The 22568-nt window shown below is 28.1% G+C and overlaps 1 protein-coding gene and 1 non-coding gene across 2 annotated transcripts; one reads left to right on the forward strand and one right to left on the reverse strand.

Annotated features, from left to right (window-relative positions):
* Positions 1-11841: 11841 nt before the first annotated feature.
* Positions 11842-11948, reverse strand: LOC113851698. Its single transcript, XR_003502269.1, has one exon. It is a non-coding gene; the product is annotated as a small nucleolar RNA R71 (small nucleolar RNA).
* Positions 11949-12408: 460 nt separating this feature from the next.
* LOC113850875 lies at positions 12409-22217 on the forward strand. Its single transcript, XM_027481399.1, has 3 exons — positions 12409-13446; positions 13528-13731; positions 22062-22217. Exons 1-3 carry the CDS (start codon positions 12409-12411, stop codon positions 22215-22217), a joined length of 1398 nt encoding a protein of 465 aa, XP_027337200.1.
* The last annotated feature ends 351 nt before the right edge of the window (positions 22218-22568 follow it).

Genomic DNA, 22568 nt, shown 5'->3' on the forward strand with positions numbered 1-22568 from the left:
AATGATGAGGAATGTTGCTCATCCTCGATTGAAAAATATGCTAAATTTAGGTTTTAGATTGAATCGATTTTGTTAGTAAGTATAGTTGAGTCAATATCACATATTCCATGTTGTTGGTACAGAGACAAATTGTTCATTAAGACTTAGAATATTTTGATATTTTAATTATGTAGATGAAGTCTTAATATATTTTGGGTTATGATTTTTACATATCAAATTTCTATAATAGACTGATATTCAATATATGTATATTTTTACTGTTCATAGGTAAATTTGTTTAACAAGTTATAAAGTAGTAGTAAATATCTACTTATACTTAATCATAATCATTTTGAATGACTATACACTTTCATAAATTGAATGGCAAAAATGAATGTTTTTAATTTTTTGTCAAATTTTTACATTAGAACATAAAAAAAGTTACTTATTTTATGTTTTTGCTATGAATTTTTTTATAAATGATTAATGAATTAAGAGCGTCACACATTGCATAACAAGAGATTTTAGAGCAATTCTAAACGTTTTTTAAGTTAAAGTGAAACTACTCACACCTCTCTTTTCTAACATAGTGAGTCCACTTATATAAATAATGAGTAAATGTCTAATACAAATCCCACAATAAATAAGAATATAAAGAGAGTTAAGTTTTGTCAATTTTAACCTTTAAGGCTGATTTTAAATATATATATATATATATATATATATATATATATAAATAAAATGTTTTGATGAAAAAAATATATTTATTATATTAAAATTATTAAGGTATATAATTAATGCTTCTTATTAGGGATAGAAACAGCCCAGGCCGCCTGACAAAAGCCTGCAGCCTGACTTGATTTAAATCTGGCCTTTTTAATAAATAAACAAGGCTTAGGCTTTTTTTAAGACCTATATATATATATATATATATATATATATATATATATATAATTTAAAAATAGATCTGTCAAAATATGTTTAAATATATTTTTAATTTTATTATATTAAATTAATATATTATGTTATAATTCTTTTTATTTATAATTATAATAATAGAAATTATATTATATTAAAAATTAAAAATATTTATACACGATTACACTTTTTAAATAATAAATTATCATATTTTTTTACATTTAAATAAGTTAAAGAATGGTTAAATCGTTGAACAAGAACAAGACACAATCAAAACGGAATGAAATAAAATTAAAAAATGAAATAATAATATTATATTAATATATTTTTTATATTCTTAATTTTATTATTATTACTATTTAATTATTATATTAATATATTATGTTTAATTATTTTTCTTTATAATAAATAAAAATTCTTTAAATATGAATTATATTTTATTCGAAACTAAAATTTTATGAAAGAATGATAGAAAAATAAAATAAAAAATTTCATATACAATATATATATATATATATATATATATATATATAATAGGACCATATAATAAATAATATAAATAGTATAATTTTAAAAAAATTATATATAACAATATATACTTTTTGTAACTTAATATGTATTTTATTTTTATTAGTATAAATTTTTTGAGTAAAGTACCTATAAAAAAATTTTACATACCAGACACACAACACATAACAACACACGTAAATATAAATATGTCAAATTTTAAATAATTATTTTTCACAAATTTGACATAAATGTTATAAATTTTTTCTTAAAAATATAATTATTAATATATATTCAAAATTTAATAATTAATAAATATTACAAAAAAAAGTATAAATAAAAAATTAAATTATTAATTAATTTATCAATTTATAATATATATATATATATATATGTTTTAATGTATTATATTAGTAATATTTTCTATATGATATTACTGTTATAGTATAGTTAATTTTACTTATATTTATTAATTTAAAATAAAAATTAATAAAATAAATAAAATTAAATATTTTATAATTATTTTTTAATTTAATAATTATTAATATTTTCATTATATATATATATATATATATTAAGTTTTTATTATATATTTTTTTATTAAGATAAAAGTTTAGAAATATAAATTATTTTAATTTAAATATAAATTTTATCAATTCTTACTATGCTCATATATTATTTTTTTGTGTTCTTGAACTTTATTATATAAATATTTTTTATTTATAATTTTTACAATGACTATTTATTTACTTTTTTAAATATAATAATTTTTTTAGCTGGTTCAACAAATTTTGTAAGTGTTATTTTTTGTTATAAATTTTATGTATTTACTTTGATTTTATTTATTAGATATAAGATTTTTTTATTATCTTTATATAAACAAAATATAATTATCATAAAAAATAATTAAAATCTTTAATACTTTAATTATAGTTATTAATATACATTTGAAATTCAATAATTTGAAAATATTTATATAAATAAAAAAATTAAATTATTAAATAATTTATCAATTTATATTTTATATATAAGTATATATTTTAATTTATTATATCAGTGATATTTTTCTATATTATATTAATGTTATAGTGTTATTCATTTTATGTGTATTTATTAATTTAAAATAACAAATTAATAAAATAAATAAAATAAAATATTTTTTAAATATTTTATTTTTTTAATTTAATAGTTATTATTATTGTCATTATATATATATATATATATATATATATTACATTTAAATTTAAATTTATTTAATTTTTAAAATATAATAATTTTCTTTCAGCTGGTTCAACAAATTATATGAATGTTATTTTTTGTGATCAATTTTATGTGTTTATTATAACTTTATTTATTAAATATAAGATGCCTTTAAACAAATAAAATATGATCCTAAAGAAACTAAAATCTTTAACACTTTAATAATTTTTAAAAAAATAAGAAAAATAAAAATAAAAATTTATTTAATATGAAACATTTATAATTAATGTTCAAATAATATTTTAAAAATTATTTATAAAATTATATAAAAAAATATTATGATTATTTAATAATTATCAATAACACAAATGAAAAGTAGAAAAATATGTAAACTAATGTGATAATAAAATATTTATATTTTTATTAATATAAAAATATTTTTTTTGTAGCAGACCTTGTTAACAGGTTTCAGGCCAGATCAGACTGAAAATAAAACCTTTAACATGTAATAGGTCAGGCTCAGGTCTAATAATTATGTTACCGACCTGACTTGTTTAAAGTAAAGTTTGGCCTGACCTGTCATATTTCTATCCCTATTTCTCATTTCAATAAAATCTTACTTTTTATTAGTTATTTATAGTTGACCGTTAGGACTGAGAGTTAACCTTTGCAAAAGAATTTAATAATTAATGCATTTAAAATATAGTCTTTATTTTGTATATTTTAAAAAAATAGTGATATTTATTTTCTATAAATAAGACTAAAAATATTATTTTAAATAAAATATTTTTTTAATTTGATTCATATTTTACATTATAATAATTTATAGAAAATATTCTTTTATTGAAAATTATAGAATTTAATAGTATCAATACATTGAATTACATTAAATTATATATTTTTAATAAAAATATATTATATATTAGTTATCATCATATACAATCTTGCACATATTTAAAAAGTTGTTAAATAAATACTTACTCAAAAGTAATAAAAGGCACACACATTCTTTAAATATGAAAGGATTAATTGTAATTTTGATCCCTATAATTTACTATATGTGCAATTTTTGTCCCTGCTAGTTTTAATTCCATATTAAATTTTTTAAATTTTTTAAATGCTTAAATTTAAGTTTTCTATCATAAAATTAAGAATTTTATTATATTTTATTTTATTTTTAAAAATATTTTATATATTTTATTTTTATACAAATTAATAAAATATCATATTTCTATTATTTTTTATTAATTATTGGATGAAATTTTAGCTTCAATAACTTAAATTAAGCATTTAAAAAATTAAAGAGACTAAATGTGAACAATTAATTGATGTGATTAATTGAAATACTGTGAAATATCAATTTTTTGTTGAACTATAGATGATGGGATTATAACCTTTTTTATGCTAAATTGCGCAGTATATATATATATATATATATATATATATGAATTAGTGTAAAATTTAAATAAAATAAAAGTTAAATAATTTTGCTCCCATTAATATTCTTTGTTTTTTATCTTATTTATTAAGTAATATATATTTTAAAACTACAAGGTTCATGTATCTTGCTTTACGACCCATATGTAAGCAAGACCGTTTTACTTAACTTATATATTTGTATTTTTTCTAATTTTTTATTTATAAATTATAGTAACATTAATTATTTTGTTTAATAATGTCATGATTTATTAATATCTCAATTCAATACTTAATTCATGATTAAAAATTTTATGATACCTTTAAATTTAGAAAAAAAATTCTTGGGTAATAAATTTAGAAATGTTTTAATACCTTTTTCACGTGGATTAAGCATAATATTTTATAGTTAGCCATCTGTGATTATTTTCACATAATTATTAAGCTATGTTTGAATGTCACGTGTTACTTCCAAAATTTCACCACTTCTAAATTAATTATGAATTATATCAATCTAAATAAATTAGAATCAGATAATAAATGAAAAGTTAGAAATAAAAATTTATTTAGAAAAATTTACCTGAAAAATAGCATCTAAATTAGGGATTATAAAGATTATATGGATTTGAGAAGAAGCAAAAACAGAAAATAATAAAATTACAAAATTTGGCTAAAATGACCAAAATACCTTTAGAAAGACCTAGAATGTTAGTCTTTTTTTACTAAGGAAATAATCATGAAATATTCTAAAATTTTTATGGTAAATTATTGGACCAAATAGGGTTATATTCATTTAAGAATCAAGCCAAAAATCCAAGTAGATAATTCAAACCAAATTCCTCAAAAATAGTCCATATATGATGTGGAAAATGGCCTATTTGTGCCAAAAACTAGCAAAAAAAATTTTGTAACATATCCAACCCAATTCAATTTACCTGTTTTCTTAGCTTGAAAGAGAATCCAATTGATCATTAATTGAGGTGTAGAAGGAGTTGGAATGAAGTAGCCAATAAGAAAGAGGGTAAGTCAAGTAAGTCAATGTTTCATAATTAAGAGTTTGAATAAGGTGCAAGATTCAATTCCCATCCAATTTTGAGATTAGAAACCGTGACTACCCCAGCAAAATACGACTAGAAGTTACACTCTAAATCAAACATCGATCTAACATATGAATATTCATACACTTTAAGCATACACAATACAATTCAAACAAAATAATATATATGTAAAATACGTCGATCTAATAAAAATAGCCAAAAATATGAAATTAAAGCATTTATGTATAACAAGCTCAATTTATTTCAATTACTAGGAAATGGTAAAAATTCTAAAAATAAAGTATATGTTATAATACAAATATAATAATTCCATATTCATTGCTCTTACGATTCCTTGAGGTCTTCTATAGGTATAGATAGTCGTTGGTTAACCCATACACACAGATACAACATATACAATATAGGCCTCTTAGCAAAAGTATAATCAAGAGTGTTAGTTAGGAAATGATTGTGACCCCATGTGATACATTTTCTCTCAATAGATTGTGCACAAACAAGCGAATGGATTTTAACAATCCTACATTTGCTCTCAAATACTCACCCCATATCCTTTCATCACTTTTCACTAATAATACATTTGCCTCCATCTTTTTCTCATCATTCAGTTAAATAAAATGTGCTTAAGGTCACACATATCCAAACTTAGTCTAAGTCATATATACATAATAAAATTACATTTCACCATTCAAGAACAGTCAAACACTCTTTGTCAATCTTACAAAAACAACCAGAATTCTCATTTAATTATATATATATATATATATATATATATGTATATATAAAAGGCAAAAAACACACCATTATACAAATCAATATAATGCGTCGAAGGTCAGACACCTTCAAACTCAAACCAATCGTACAATTTAAAATACGCTGAAACTAAACCATAGATATATTGCCAAAGATCACACTCTCTCAGTCTTAAAAAAATCATCTATCATAAAGTTTAGCCTTTTTGTAGTGCACATATTGTTCAAAATAATAATTTTTAACATTAATCATACATATATAATAATCAATAGCAAAATCATGGAACTTAAAAGAGAAAAGGTTTATTCATAACTTTTACTATGAAATCTTATTTAAGTAGTTTCAAAAACGAATCATAGGTTTTTCATGCTTAAAAAACCATTTTTAACACTGTAATTTTTAAAAAATATTAGGGTTCTACTATCCAAAACAAGAAAAATTTTAGCATATAAATAGGAGTTAGGGTATGGGATCAACTCCTTTTACTTGGAAATAGGTCTCTCACAACAAAGAGATCATAGACAATGTCTCTAAGGCCAAGTTCTCCTTGAGATCCAAAAGAAAGGTTCAACATTTTTTATGGAAGATATTGTCCAAAGATTAATATCTCCCTAAGAATTATGAAGTGGAGTAACTTTTAGAAGAAAGAAAATGATGAAATGAGAGTGAAATTAGAAGATTAAGCTCCAAATACTTACTTGGAATCAAGAGGAAAAAATATCCAAACTCGGATTTGATAAAAGTTTAGAGAGTAATGAGGTTTTCTAGTTGGAGAAGGAAGTGAGAGAATAGAGAGAAAGATGAGAATGATTACTTGCTTTAAAATCTATGCTTTTAGAATGTCAAAATTACTTAAATACCCCTTTTTCTCAAAGATTTTTTGCTTGAGCAGGGGTATTCTTGCTTGAGCGAGAAAATCAAACAAAATTTGCTACTCTTTTACTGATATTTTTTCTTGAGCAACAAAATTTTTGCTTGAGCGAAAATACAAATGAGAAATTCTTATCCATTTTTGCTTGAGTAGGAAATTTTTGCTTGAGCTAAAAGGAACCTTTTTTTTTTCATGAAACTCTTCCATTTTGAAAATAAGAAAATGCAATTAAAAATTAAGGTGTTACATTTTTCAAAATATGGTTACTTCCAGCTATTCACACTCATACCAATCATGGGATGCTCAAAGGATAGTCTAGTAGGGATACTTTAACCAATCACTTTTTGCTTCATGCCTATGTCTTACCGTATTCAATCACTTTTATTGTAAAATCAATCCACAATCATAATATTAATCATAAATAAGTCATAGCCACCATTTAGTCCATCTAGTACATTTAAAACACATCCCCTCATTCAAGAATAATTAGTTACCATGGACATGGATTTTTCAAATTTTTCATATTTCATGAATCACTTGTAAAATTCATAACTTGTTCAATGCAAGTCCCAAAATCATGAAATCACTAAATTTTTCTTTCTTTAAGTGTCTATGTATACATAAAAATGCAAACATAATTAAAACAATTACAAAGAGTAATAAATCACATAATTTTTCTTTGCTATTCACAAAATTTCATTCTCAAAACACAGTTTATTTGAAAATTCAAAATTAATCCATTATGACTCAAAAAATTAATAAACCAAAGGGGTTGTACTCTCTAAGTGTCTATTATCATGTAAAAATACTAACACAAAACACACTTACAAATTTAATTAGAGTTATACTTTCTGTCTTGCATGTCATAGAGTTTCATCTTTCAGTATTAGTTTCATTTTAATTCTAAATGTTATGAAATTAGTGAGATTGTTCTCCTATGTATATATCTATTTTCAAGTAAAATACATGTTGAGGCCTGAGACTCACATATTACTTTGTAGAGATTAAACTTTCTCTGCAAGTTACAGGAAACCACTTTTCACATAACAATTGTAAGAAGATGCATATCTAACTCATTTCAAATTCAAAAATTATGCAACTAGTGAGAATTATTCACTCTGTGTGTCTATTTTTTTTTTTACAAAAATAAAAGTATAATTTAAATACTTATAGAATTTCACACGAGGCACAAATTGTAACACCCTACTGTATTTAATTTACGCTTAAGTCATAATTACTAAATGCAGTAGTTGCATTACATTAATAAAAATTTTGTTTATTCCATTCCTTCATTTCATATTGATTTAGTAGTAAATTATAGGATGTATAAAGGAGAGAGACGTTATAAAAATAAAAATAAAAGAAAATCAAATATGGAATAACCTGAATAAACATAGTAATTAATTTAACTCATACATTTTACAGAAAGCTAACTAGATATATGTATATAGGACATCGTGTTATTTACATATAGTTAGGAATACATATAAAGACCACTACATACAAAAAGATAAGTGGCCCGTGTCATAAAAGTGTAGTCCTAACGAGACTTCATAGGATAATTTAGAACTAAGATTAGTGTCCTACAACTACTTTTATATCTCAGTAAACTATCCTACCAAAAGAGGGCCATATTGTACAAAGTTAGTTACTCCACCAACTACTCAAACAGAAAGCCATTGGCCATAGCAGGCCCAACAAGAGTATAGTCGTCAGGCCTAGGGGAGGATGATGATGAGTCTATAGCTCCTGATGGGTCACTCTCAGATTCAAGCGGATATCTGGGGATCACCCGCAAAGGCGAAACAGATATAGGTTCTGTATAATCTGCAGGTGTAGAATGTGTCATGGATAGTGAAAATGCAAAATATGGAGTAGCAGGGTCGAATACAGGGTGAAAAAAAGGTACAGAAAAGTCCCTATTACTAAAGAAATAAACCCTAAAATGATACGATCCAACTATATAAAGAGAGTCAAAGGTAGGATCATAGTATAGCTGCATATCTGAGAACTCAATGTAGATCACTGTTGTTGCATATATCATGTAGATTTGAGAATGAAATGGAAACTAAGTAGGATGAGAATTTTGTGTATTTCTATGTGACATCATTTTCATTCTCAATTGCTTCGGTTTTTATTTAAATAAAGGGTTGCTAATCCAATAAGAAAATCTTTCAATTGTAATTATTGAAAATATGGTCCGAAGCAAAGTAAATTTTGTGTCTAACATTTATAATACACAAGATCATAATGATTATAATACACATAAACAAGAAATGAAATAAATAATCAAAAGACTCAACATGAATCATACATGTGACATAATAATACTTAAAGTTATAATTGAAAGCAACATAGAAATGAATTAGTATTAATTAAAATAATTTTAATCACATAATAATATGCTTAATTCTCATATTTGTTCCTATCCTTGGTCCTCTGAGAGTTCTTGGCCATAAGACTCCTAGGTAATATTCTGCTTATCAGGATCCTCGTTCCTATACAGGATTTGTCATGTTTACTTTCTCCAACGCTCCTACCGACTTATTTCCCTTAACTTTTTATCCGAGGCTGGCCCAAGTGATATAGGACTTTCTTATAACTTTCAATCATCTTAAACTTTCATAACTTTCATATTGTATCTCACATATCTCTTTGAAATTTTACAATTTATCCATAATTCTTACAAAATTTGTGCAACATAACAGATCATATTTACTTTCCCATAAATAGTGCCAACTAACAAATAGACATTCACAAATATCATAGCAAATAATTAATTAATTAAATAAATGAAACCTTAAAATTTATGATCCTTTTCTTAAAAGGATAAATTTTGCCTTGTTTTATTTTTACTACGTTTATTGCTATATGACTTTAATAGACCTAAATTTTTTATATGTTGAAGCCCTATTTGTCTATTTTCTAACCTAATTGGTCCCATTCAGTTTTGACAACTACAACTCAAGATTTTTTCTTTCTATGATGACTTGTCCTTTGATTAGTCAGAACAACACTCAAAAATATTAAAATCCACCAAAATTTGAATTCTAAGTGTATGACTACTAAATTCATGTCATTTTAAAGTTAGGGAATCAAACTGTATTATCCAAAAAGTTTCATTTCATTTGGTTAAATAGAACTCAAGTTATAAGGTTCTAAAGTTAGTTGTTATAGGTGATAAATGCTTTCTATACTTGATCCTACAATGTAATTCATGAATGATAATTGAGAGTTTTAAGCTATTCATTGATAAAATTTACTATTATTAATTTAATTTTATTTATATTTCAGGAAAAAGGATCAAAAAGTGAAAGCTTTAAAAGATATTGAGACTTGAAACACATAATGAAGCCAGAGATATACACGAGCAAGTACATGCCTGTATATATGAGTGTGTATCTCACTGGTCGCGTCAATTGAAGTGTATTATCAAAACCAGAGATGTACATGGCCAGATACATGGCCGTGTACATGAGCGTGTACTTTTATGGAAAGCTTTGAAGGGCGTCTATTAGAAAACAGAGATGTACACGGCCAAGTACATGGCCGTGTACTTGGGCGTGTACTTTTACGCGCGTCAGAAATTTAACTTTTGCGAGAAAATTAACCCTAGGATAATTCCTATAAAAGGAGAACTGAACTCAAACCTGGGGAGACAGTTTTTGGAGACGAAAGATTCAGAGACGGCAAGAGGATGGGATTAAGCATTTTATTTCATCTCTTTTGTAATTTTAATTTGAAGATGTTTAGGTTCTAATTTTCCTTTGAGTATCTAGACGTAATGAATCCTAATTGATTAATTTTCTGGAATTCTTCTAATGCTATTTCATGTTCCTTTCTCTTGGGTTTAATTGAGTAGTATCAATTTTCTTCTATCTTATTTTCTTGTTTGAATTTGAGTAAAATTCTTGCATGAATTTAACATTGCTCAATTAAAAAGACTTGAATGTATTTCTAGAGATAGAAAGACGTGAGTTTTCTGTATTAGGATTAACCCTAATTATGGAATTCATAATGAACTTAATGCAACCTAGGGGTATTAATTAAGGAAGAGATTCCGATTAATCAACTGAGGGTTAGGAATCATTATCCTTGAGAAAGGTATTGATTTAAATTAGAATTTCCTGCAGTGATAAGGGTTTGGAACTAAGTAGTTGAAGAAGAATTTCAGTTATTTGGACACTTATGGGGATTTACAGTCTAGATACTTGCCTTTTTACATTGAATACCTTTAGTCATAATTTTCTATAATTTATTTTCACTAGAATATCTGTTCCTTTTAATTTATTATTCTTTTACTTTTAGCAATTTCATCAACAAGGTTTATTTTTCATATTTATTAACAATTACGCAATTAAGGAAAAGTTTCTTAATAACAGTCCCTGTGGATACGACACTTGGTACTTTAATTTTAATTTTAATAATATTACTTCGACAACGAGTACACTTGCCCAGTGATCAGTTTTTACACACCAAGTTTTTGGCACCGTTGCCGGGGACTGTTTAATTAGGATTCCCTTTATTACTTATTTACTAATTTTATTTATTTCTTTAGTCTTGAATTAACTTAACTATTTTGCTTTCATTCTTTTTAGGAGCTGATTTTTCTAGTGTATGATCAAAACCCGTTTTACTGCACTGTCTGAAGAACTATTTGAATTTGACCCAGAGATCGAAAGAACTTTGCGAAAAATTTGGAAAGAGAGACAACTGCTAGTACAGAGGGAAAACGCACAAACACACATGGAAGGAATGGCAAACAACGAAGATCAACCAAGGACCATGTTCGATTATGCTCGTCCATCATTAACTGGGACAGAATCTAGCATTGTTCGTCCGGATGTGCAGGGAAATTTTGAAATAAAGCCCAATGTTATTCAGATGGTTCAGCAGTTTGTTCAATTTGAAGGGTTACAAGATGAAGACCCAAACGCTCACATTGCTAATTTTCTGGAGATCTGTAATACTTTCAAGATTAATGGAGCTATTGATGATGCAATCCGTTTGAGGCTATTCCCATTTTCTCTCAGGAGCAGAGCAAAGCAATGGTTGACCTCTCTCCCGCGAGGATTTATCACTTCATGGGAGGCTATGGCAGAAAAATTCTTGGCGAAATGTTTTCCTCCCGCTAAAACTGCCAAGATGAGGAATGATATCTCTTCCTTCTACCAGTTAGAGACAGAGACGTTATACGATATGTGGGAGAGGTTCAAGGAATTGTTGCGGAAATGCCCACATCATGAGATTCCGGACTGGCTTCAAGTGCAAACCTTCTACAATGGATTGAACCCAGCCACAAGACAAATGATAGATGCTGCAGCTGGGGGCACTTTGAATAGCAAGACACCAAGGGCTGCACAAGAACTGTTTGAAGAAATGGCAATGAACAGCTATCAGTGGAGCTCCACTTGATCCAAACCTGCAAAATCGGCAGGGATCTATAGTCTTGATGCAGTGACATCCTTGGCAATGCAAGTTGAAGCCTTAGGAAAGAAGATTGATGGTTTATCTGTTAACCATCCAGTTGCTCCAGTGATGAGATGTGATATTTATGGAGGAGGCCACCCTAATCATGAGTGTCGAGCTACTCAGGAAGAACATGCCAATGTGATAGGAAACAGACCTCTGTACCAAAATTATAATGGCATGAATAATCCGGGCTGGAGGAACTATACAAACCCACCGTGGAACAACAATTAACAACCAATGCGGAACAACACACCCTCAGGGTTTCAACAAACTCCACATCAACCACCACCCCCAGCCGAAAAGAAGTCAAACCTTGAGGAGCTAATGACCAAATTCATTCAAACCTCAGAATCTCGGTTCCAATCCACTGAGACAGCACTAAGAAATCAACAAGCCTCTATCCATAATCTAGAAATTCAGTTGGGTCAAATTTCTAGACTCCTCTCAGAAAGACCCCAAGGAAGCTTGCCTGGCAATACTGAGACTAATCCTAGGGAGCAGGTCAATGCAGTAACATTAAGGAGTGACAGAATATTACAAGAGAAGGGGAAGCAAGAAACAGAAAAAGATGTAGTTGAAGGGGAGGATAAGTGTCAAGAGGAGCCTGTGAAAAAGCCCCCTGTAGTGAAAGAATTCATACCTCCACTTCCCTACCCAGCAAGATTGAAGAAAGACAAGGATGATGAACAATTTGGTAAATTTCTGTCCTTATTTCGTCAACTTTATATTAATTTACCGTTTGTTGATGCCTTGGCACAGATGCCTAAGTACGCCAAATTTCTGAAGGATCTATTGTCCAACAAGAAGAAATTGGAGGAGTTGGCCACAGTAACACTTAATGAAGAATGTTCAGCAATCCTACAGAACAAGATGCCTGAGAAATTAAAGGATCCAGGGAGTTTTACTCTTCCTTGTCTCATTGGTAGATTGATAGTTGATAGGGCTTTAGCTGATTTAGGTGCTAGCATTAATTTGATGCCATATTCAATTTTTAAGAAATTAGGTTTAGGGGAACCTAAGCCAACTAGGATGAGTATTCAATTAGCTGATAGGTCAATTAAATATCCTAGGGGTATCATTGAGGATGTGCTTGTAAAAGTGGACAAATTTATTTTTCCTGTTGATTTTGTGATTCTTGATATGGACGAGGACACTGATGTCCCCTTGATCTTAGGTCGTCCATTTTTAGCTACTGCAGGGGCTATAATTGATGTGAGGGATGGAGAGTTAATTTTGAGGGTTGGAGATGAAAAAGTCACTTTCAAAATTCCTGATGTAATAAAAAAGTCTTTGAAACAAGATGATTCATGCTACCTTATTAATGTAATTGATGATTATGTTTCTAATTGTGCACAGGAATTCTTGATTTCAAACCCATTGGAAAGAAGCTTAGTTCATGATAGAGGAAAAGATGATATGAGCTTGGTAACTCAAGAACAGTGGTGTCATTTAGAAGCCACTAAGCCATTATGGAGAAAGAGAGACTTCAAAGTTTTGGAGTGGAAATCAGAGAAGCAACCCAACCCATCCATTAATGAACCACCAGATAAAAAATTGAAGGTCTACCATCATAAAAAAATCAAGGGAGGTAAACTATTTCAAAAAGGTGATTTAGTAGTACTGTTGTACAACTCTCGCCTCAAATTATTCCCAGGTAAACTCAAATCCCGTCGGTCTGGACCGTTTACTGTGCATAAGGTATTTCCTTGTGGTATAATTGAATTAACTCATCCAGAAAAAGGAAATTTTAAGGTGAATGAACATAGGCTGAAACTGTACCAAGGGGGTCAAATGCAAACCTTTTGCAAATGAGGAGTTTAAACTCCTCCATGTTAAATTTTGAATGTTGAATTACATTGAATAGTTTAGGTTAGGTAGGTTTAGTTTATTTTAATTTAGTTATTTATTTGCTCATTTATTTATATTTTGAATAAGCATCCTCGCCCCAGCATGAACCCCATCTCCTTCTGACCACTTTCTTAGTATAGATGATGAAGACTTAGATGGTGTGCAGTTTAGTCTGCAATTAGGAGTCTTAGTTGTTGAATTTTTTACTTATGTTATTTTTTAGGATTTAAATTGCTTTTGTCTGTTTATTACTTCTGTTTCTTTATCGCATTATTTTGATCGTTCCACTCCTCTTGTCATTATGAACTGAGTTAAATCTCCTTATAAAAAAATTTTAATCAGGTTTCCTCTCCAATTAAATCCCAGATTAGCTTTACTTCCCACGACTCTTTGCTTACTTATTTACTTTTCAGGGAAGTTTCAGTTGCACTTTAATTCTTATATTTGATTGAGGACAATGCAAATCTTACAATGTGGGGTGGATAATTATAGATGTTTGAACTGAATTGTTGTTTTATTCTTAAGCAATACTGAGTCAATTTTACTGTTGCATAGAAGATGATATTCCTGAAAATAAAAAAATAAAAAAAGATTCATATGCAGTTATTCTAGATATTGGATTTGTGTTTTTGATTGTTTCTCGATTGAAGTATCGGTAGATTTTTCTGATTTGAGGACCTTGAATCTATGCCCTTGAATCTATGCAATTTTTTTTTAAGAATCGTTAATATCTTAAAAATTGGGGCTCTGCTCAGAAATAAAAGAGCATGCCATAGAAGCATATCTAGTTGAATGTGGATTGCAGGCAATGTCCGGATATCACATCCTAGAACCCCGAAATTGTTTGAGGTACCGATGTGAAAAGCAAGGGGTGAAATTTTCCATTAATACCTTGTGCTAATTGGGATGGAGCATAAAATGCACCCTATTAGCCGATCATGGCTCAAAGTAAAGAAAATTAAATAACACCTTGTGGAAGAATTCAAAGTTTTGAATTAAAATTTTAAGAGCTAATGGTAGAGAGGTCCTTATTTCAATTCTGTCTGAAGTTACAGAGGTCGAGAGCAAAAAAAAGCACAATTTGATATTTAAGAATTACTTTCCCTCTAAAAAAAAAATAAAAAAAATAACAATAATAAAAATTTCAGGAATTTGATTCTTTGTTGTTAAGGGTAAAATTGATCCATTCCTTTGCTTGGGGACAAGCAAAAGTTCAAGTTCGGGAGAATTTGATAAATGTTTTCTATACTTGATCCTACATTGTAATTCATGAATGATAATTGAGAGTTTTAAGCTATTCATTGATAAAATTTACTATTATTAATTTCATTTTATTTATATTTCAGGAAAAAGGATCAAGAAGTGAAAGCTTTAAAAGATATTGAGACTTGAAACACATAATGAAGCCAGAGATATACACGAGCAAGTACATGCCTGTGTATATGAGCGTGTATCTCACTAGTCGCGTCAATTGAAGTGTATTATCAAAACCAGAGATGTACACGGCCAGATACATGGCCGTGTACATGAGCGTGTACTTTTATGGAAAGCTTTGAAGGGCGTCTATTAGAAAACAGAGATGTACACGGCCAAGTACATGGCCGTGTACTTGGGCGTGTACTTTTACGCGCGTCAGAAATTTAACTTTTGAGAGAAAATTAACCCTAGGATAATTCCTATAAAAGGAGAACTGAACTCAAACCTGGGGAGGCGGTTTTTGGAGACGAAAGACTCAGAGACGGCAAGAGGATGGGATTAAGCATTTTATTTCAACTCTTTTGTAATTTTAATTTGAAGATGTTTAGGTTCTAATATTCCTTTGAGTATCTAGACGTAATGAATCCTAATTGACTAATTTTCTGGAATTCTTCTAATGCTATTTCATGTTCCTTTCTCTTGGGTTTAATTGAATAGTATCAATTTTCTTCTATCTTATTTTCTTGTTTGAATTTGAGTAAAATTCTTGCATGAATTTAACATTGCTCAATTAAAAAGACTTGAATGTATTTCTAGAGATAGAAAGACGTGAGTTTTATGTATTAGGATTAACCCTAATTATGAAATTCATAATGAACTTAATGCAACCTATGGGTATTAATTAAGGAAGAGATTCTGATTAATCAACTGAGGGTTAGGAATCATTATCCTTGAGAAAGGTATTGATTTAAATTAGAATTTCCTGCAGCGATAAGGGTTTGGAACTAAGTAGTTGAAGAAGAATTTCAGTTATTTGGACACTTATGGGGATTTACAGTCTAGATACTTGCCTTTTTACATTGAATACCTTTAGTCATAATTTTCTATAATTTATTTTCACTAGAATATCTGTTCCTTTTAATTTATTATTCTTTTACTTTTAGCAATTTCATCAACAAGGTTTATTTTTCATATTTATTAACAATTACGCAATTAAGGAAAAGTTTCTTAATAACAGTCCCTGTGGATACGACACTTGGTACTTTAATTTTAATTTTAATAATATTACTTCGACAACGGGTACACTTGCCCAGTAATCAGTTTTTACACACCAATAGGTTGCTCTATTTTTGACTCAACAGCACTAGGGAATACTTCAGAAAAACTTCTAGGAATTGCTCAAAATGAATTGGACTTTGACATTTTTATGGTATAAACTAATATATCTTATCTTTTTAACAAGTTTTGTTTCACCTCAATCCAAGTTATGTGGAATGAGTTATGTCTTACGCAAGCTTACCTGATCAAAATCAAAGTCTGAAACTTAAACCAAACTTCAAAAATTCATAACTAATTTTATGCTAATCTAATTGCTTAATAATTTATATGTATAGACAGATGTGGAGTCTAGTTAAATTTAAAAATATTTTTATAATATTTAAATGGTAAATAATTAATCGACACAGCATATTTGTACGGAAACCCTAGAAAAATCTATTTTCAGACTTGCTGTTTTCTTTCTCTTCTTTGTTTTTCTACTTGATCTACCTTCAAACTAGTATTAAAAGATTTAAAACATAAAATAGATAGGCACACACATCCATATAAGCATATCAACATAGATAGAACCCTACCTCCTTTGACCACCAATTTGATTCCAAAGATGCTTCTAATTTGCAATTATCGGTGAGCTTGAGAGAAAAGTTTATGGAGGTAAGAAAAGGAGAAAGATGGAGAAGAGAATGAGGGAGAGAAGTGATGAATTTATAAAAAGATAAGGGAAAGCAAAATATCCAAGTGGCCATGATGAATGGAGTTGCTTGGTAAATTTTGATTGGTTCATAAATCTTGTGGTCTCAATTGAGTCACGAGGTTGATTCTGAGCCATTGGATCAAGGTGAGGTGGATGGCTTCCTACCGTTGGATCTAAGGCAACTAATATTATTTTATTCTGGTAATTTAAATTACTGAAACTATACTAGTTTCTCTCCTAAGAGAAAATTATACTATAAATTCTTAATTCTATTCTACCTAATCAACATAGATTTGAATTCTAATAAATATTCAATTAATCTATTACTAACCTTATTCATATAAATTAATCAGGAAAATCAATTAATAGCATAAAATAGACACTTAAAAATTTTGGACGTTACACAAATTGCTTCTAAATGTCACAAAGTTTCCTTTTCTAATAACATTTTATTAAAAAAATCATGATTAATTTATTTTAAATCCAAATATAGTAAAATTAATAGAAAATTACTCCTAATATAGTCCTTTATCTAAATAAAATACCTATATAATTTATTTTAAAATAGTCTCTGATATTTTTAAAAAATTATTGTTTAGCCTGTGAATTTTTTTTATTTGCAAAAGGTCATTTTTCTAAAATTTGATAAATTTTTGTTTGTATAGCACATTTCCTCCATATTCCTAAGTCACTTTCAAGTCTCAACATAGTCAATATAGTTTCTTTGGTCCAACTACTTTTTTAAACAAAACTTTTAAAGTTTTAAAGTCAAATTTATGGTTAAAATATAGTATTTTCTTATATAAAGGTTCAATTTTTCAACATTAATTTAAAACTTTAGAATCTCATGTCTCTTTCTCTTGTTAAGGTGGTTCAAAGCTATTCAAAGTTTCAAAAATTCCTTTCATTGTAATTTTCAATTTTTGGTCCATTTTATCTTAAATTCTCTTTTCAAAATCTCCCAAAATTCATTTAAAATATCAGTTAAATTTAAAATAATTTAATCAACTTTAGAATAATTCTAATAAAAATAGTTATATATATATATATATATATATATATATATATATATATAGGGAAGGATCTTCTTACATCAGTCTAAGTTTAAAAACTTACATCTAATCTGAGTTTTTCATTTAACTGAAATCTAATAGCCAGTAAAGCAATAAATTATAACCCGTTAGATTTAAGTTAAATGAAAAGTTCAAATTGGGTATAACAGTTTTTAGACTTATATTGGTGTTAGAAGATCCTGTCCTTATATATATATAATGTAAACTTTCTTTAAATTTTTGTAAAAAATCCTTTTTTTTACCTAACCAAAGTTGAAATTATAAAATTTATGTTATTGTTATTATAATTATGCCATACAAATATCTAATTAAGATTAAAAACTCAGTTCATGTATAAAAGAAAATATTTACTGAGACAACACTTATTTCAAAATAGAAAACACCAAAATTTATAGAAAATTTAAATAATTTCAAAGCATGAAACACCATATATTCATCGTAATATCAAGAATATATCATATAGCAAGTAAGGTCATCAATAAAAAATTTTCATAATATCCATTTATAATTTATTATGTTGTTTTTATAGAAATTTTTGTTTTCGCTATTTTTAGTGGTTTTTTTTATTTTTCTTTTTCTAGTCAATTTTATTTTTATGCAATCACCAAGGCCACAAAATTTTCATAAATAAAAGGGATTAAGGGTTTTCCTTAACCCAAAAATTCATTAGCATAACATTTCTTTTGATTCATGAAAGATACTATCCTCTCTTACTTGATTTTGTCTCTTTTTGGTTGAAATGTGCTTTGAGGGATTGATTCTCTTTTCTCTTTACAATATTTAATAGATTTTGACTTCCTCTTTGCTCCTTTAAGTTAGATTCTCATGTGCTAATTGAGCTCTCAAAGCGTTATAGTTTGTTACTTTATTATTTTGGTGGGGTAGTCTTGTGTAGGTTTTTCTTGAATTTTTCATGAATTTGGTCAAGGAATATTACATAGTTGATGGTGTGGGGTTTGGTTATTGAGTGTTGGTTACTATCAAATGATTTAGAAAAGTTCTAAGTTGCTGAATTTGGAAATTTGTCAAGTGTTTCTCTTTTGCTTCTACAAGGTTTATGTGAAATGGCCTTGGCTTTTGCATGGAGTTTTCAAAAAAAAATTCTTGCTTTATTTGGTGCAAGGATCTTACAACTAAATAAATGGGTGTTAAACCAACGATTCTCATGTTGAAGCCAACTTCACAAGGTCTTGTTCTATGTGAAAAGTTTTCACAAAAGTCTTGCACATTTTTGAATTTTTTGCCCTTATAATGTCACTTTGTTATCCCATTTGTACTTGCTTGGTTAATTATGGAGGGGTTTTTAGTTGTGATTTAGTTAGGCTAATCGGCTAAAGTTAGTCATTAACTCAAGTCTTCCTTCCTGGTGTTTTGATATACTCATCCTTTTTTTCATTAGTTTCTTTTTGTTTAGCTCATTCTACACTATAATTGGATAAATTTGACTTCTATTTGAAACTCTAGCAATATGCCAATTGTTCTAATTTAAAAAGATTAGAATATTGAAAAGTTTTGTCTAAATGTTGCACCATGTCCATGTCATATGCAAGCCAACTTTTAGGAAATTTTGCAAATTTTTATACTTAACTTTTAGTCTTACTTTTTGAATGTCCATAACATTATTTGATATAATAAATTACCATAAAAGTTTCAGATTTTTCTCATGTCATGATCTTACTCAAAATAGGCCAACATCATAGGCCTATCCTAGGGCTCTTTTGGTCATTTTTTTGGTCAATTTTGCAACTGGTATTTGATTTCATATTTTTGTTTCCTCTTATATAAATAAAATTCTCATATACCTTAATTTAGATAGTTAAGAATCATTTAATGTAATTTTAAAAAATAATTTCTAATTTGATTAGTTGCTTTTCAAGCAATCATTAAAGGTGTATAATAGGTCTATTTGGATGTTAGTTGAGCTTAATTCCATTATTTAAATGATGTTTTACGATGTTGGGTCTTTAATAAATTTATATGAATTTCTTACTTAATTCTCAAATTTTTCTACATCTTGACCTTTCTCCCTTGTGTAGGCAATATCTGGAGTTGTAGATATTTGATTTGAGTGATCTTGGTAGCTTTAGAAGGCTAAGATAGAGATCTACAATTTCTTTAGAAATTCATGTTGACTAATTTGATCAAATTTAAGGTCAAAATTGGGTCCAAAGTTGAACACAAGTTGTTGCCAAATAGTAAGACTCTCCCTCACTTAAGTGGATACATCTCATTCAATTTAGTTTCAAATCAAGCAAATTGTATGTCATTGGAAAACTTATTCAAAAGGATTTTAATTGGACTAAGGGTAGCTTAGGAATTTGACTTATATCAGATAATTATTTTAAGTTTTAGAGGAAATTGGAAAAACACTTGGTTTCATAATTTTTGAATATAATTTTCTTTGTTTTTTTTTTTTTTTCTGAAGAGGTCTCTTTTCTCTGTAAACTCTTGACATTTTCTTAGTTTTGAGCATCCATAGAGATAACCAAAAGAGGCTAATTTCACAATCAACCTAGAGGATTCCTCATTGCAATGGTTGGGTTATGAGGTTTTGTGTTTATACTTTGAATTCAAATTATGATTTTTCCTTCTTTCTTTCGATTCTGAATTTACTTCAAATTAAACTTGACTGAGTTTAATTAATATGATTTGATTAAACAAAATCTTAATGATTCAAAAATTGGATAATTAATTTCAAATTAATCAATTTAGATTTGATTAGGTTCAATCAGAGGCCTAATCACAAATTTGAGATTAAGGTTAATCGAATAGAATATAGATCAATTAACATAGCATTAATTGTGTGGTTGCTGATTGGTGCATGTATATTGTTAAATGCTTGAAGGTGAATATAGATAATTCGAGATTAATAGAATGGAACGGAATCGTATCTATTCTGACAATCTGTGATGAATTGAACCATTACATAATAGTTTCTTAGGTTAAACTTTGTTAATTATTTTTTTGAAACAATTTTCATGTTGCCTTTGATTAATTGAATATTGTGGCATGATAAAATCCTCCAAACATGTCTTTCCTAATTGTATTCAATAGTGGAAGTATTCTATGGAGTTTAACCTAGGTTTCATCATATACTACATTTGTTAAATACCTACTTTATTTGATTGCAACTTTGCAGATCACTACTTTTGATCATACAATACTTGCATCTCCTAATTCTTCCTTATTTTTAGCCTATTTCTAGGTCAATTTTGTAACATCTTGATTTTTGCTCCCTCCATCTTAATATGTGTCAACACAATTTTATCTCTTTCAAAAGCAATTAAATGTATTTTACAAAATTTTATAATTTTGGTTAAAGAAGTTTTGAGATAAAAGTATTTATTTTGTTTCGTTCAAATAATTTGTCGATATGTGTTTGATTTTTATCAGATGGATCTCAATGCTTTGGATTATTTAGAAATCCCATAATTATATTTAAGTTGTAAATGCTATATGCACTAGCAAAGGTGGTGCAATAGTAGTATGGTTAGTCCTTAGTATAGAGTTAGAAGTCTTTGGGTTCAAACCTTAGCAAGGTAGATTTTGCTTCAACAAGGTTTTTCAGGATTTTAATTCATAGAATGAATCACGAAATAACCTGACTACCCTCATGATTTCATGCATGCATGAGATAGGTAACAAAATCATGAGATAGGTGACGATAAGTGGCAAAACCATAAGATAGGTGGCGAAAAGTGGCAAGACCAGCCCTTACATGCGTGACACATGTGCAACCACGTGTTGAAAGGTGGCAAGCCCTAACATGCATAATGCTATGTGTTGCCATTTGTTGAAAGGTGGCAAAGAAAGAAGAAATGTGGCATGCATGTGTAGAGCCAAGTGTTGAAGAAGGAAAGAGTGCCATGTGTAATGCCATGTGTGCCCTTGCATGCGTTGAAGAAGGAAAGCATGCTATGTGGCATTTAGTGAAACACTATTCTCCCTCACTGTGAAAAGTTCTTTTTCACACACTCTCGGTTTCTCTCTTCTCCCTAGCATTCTCTTCAATTTTTTAGTGAGTTCTGGCCTAAAACTCGCTACTCCTCATCACCAAAAGGTGAACCCCTTCCCCCTCCACACAAGGAAGAACCAAACCTGCACTTTCTTTCTTCTTGGAAACCCCATCCGTGACTTTGCTGTACCAAGGGAAATCATTTTTGCCCTTGCATGTTTAAAAGGAGTGTGTTGATTGTTCTCTGAACATTCAAGCAAGGTAAAAATACTCTTTCATCTTTCTTTCTCAATGTTTTCACCGATCAAAGTAAGAAGATAAAGATTTTGCACCTCCTTCATGAAAAAGCTTG

This window comes from Abrus precatorius, unplaced genomic scaffold (assembly GCF_003935025.1).
Source record: "Abrus precatorius isolate BTA unplaced genomic scaffold, Abrus_2018 Scaffold9, whole genome shotgun sequence".
In the NCBI taxonomy this organism is placed as follows: domain Eukaryota; kingdom Viridiplantae; phylum Streptophyta; class Magnoliopsida; order Fabales; family Fabaceae; genus Abrus; species Abrus precatorius.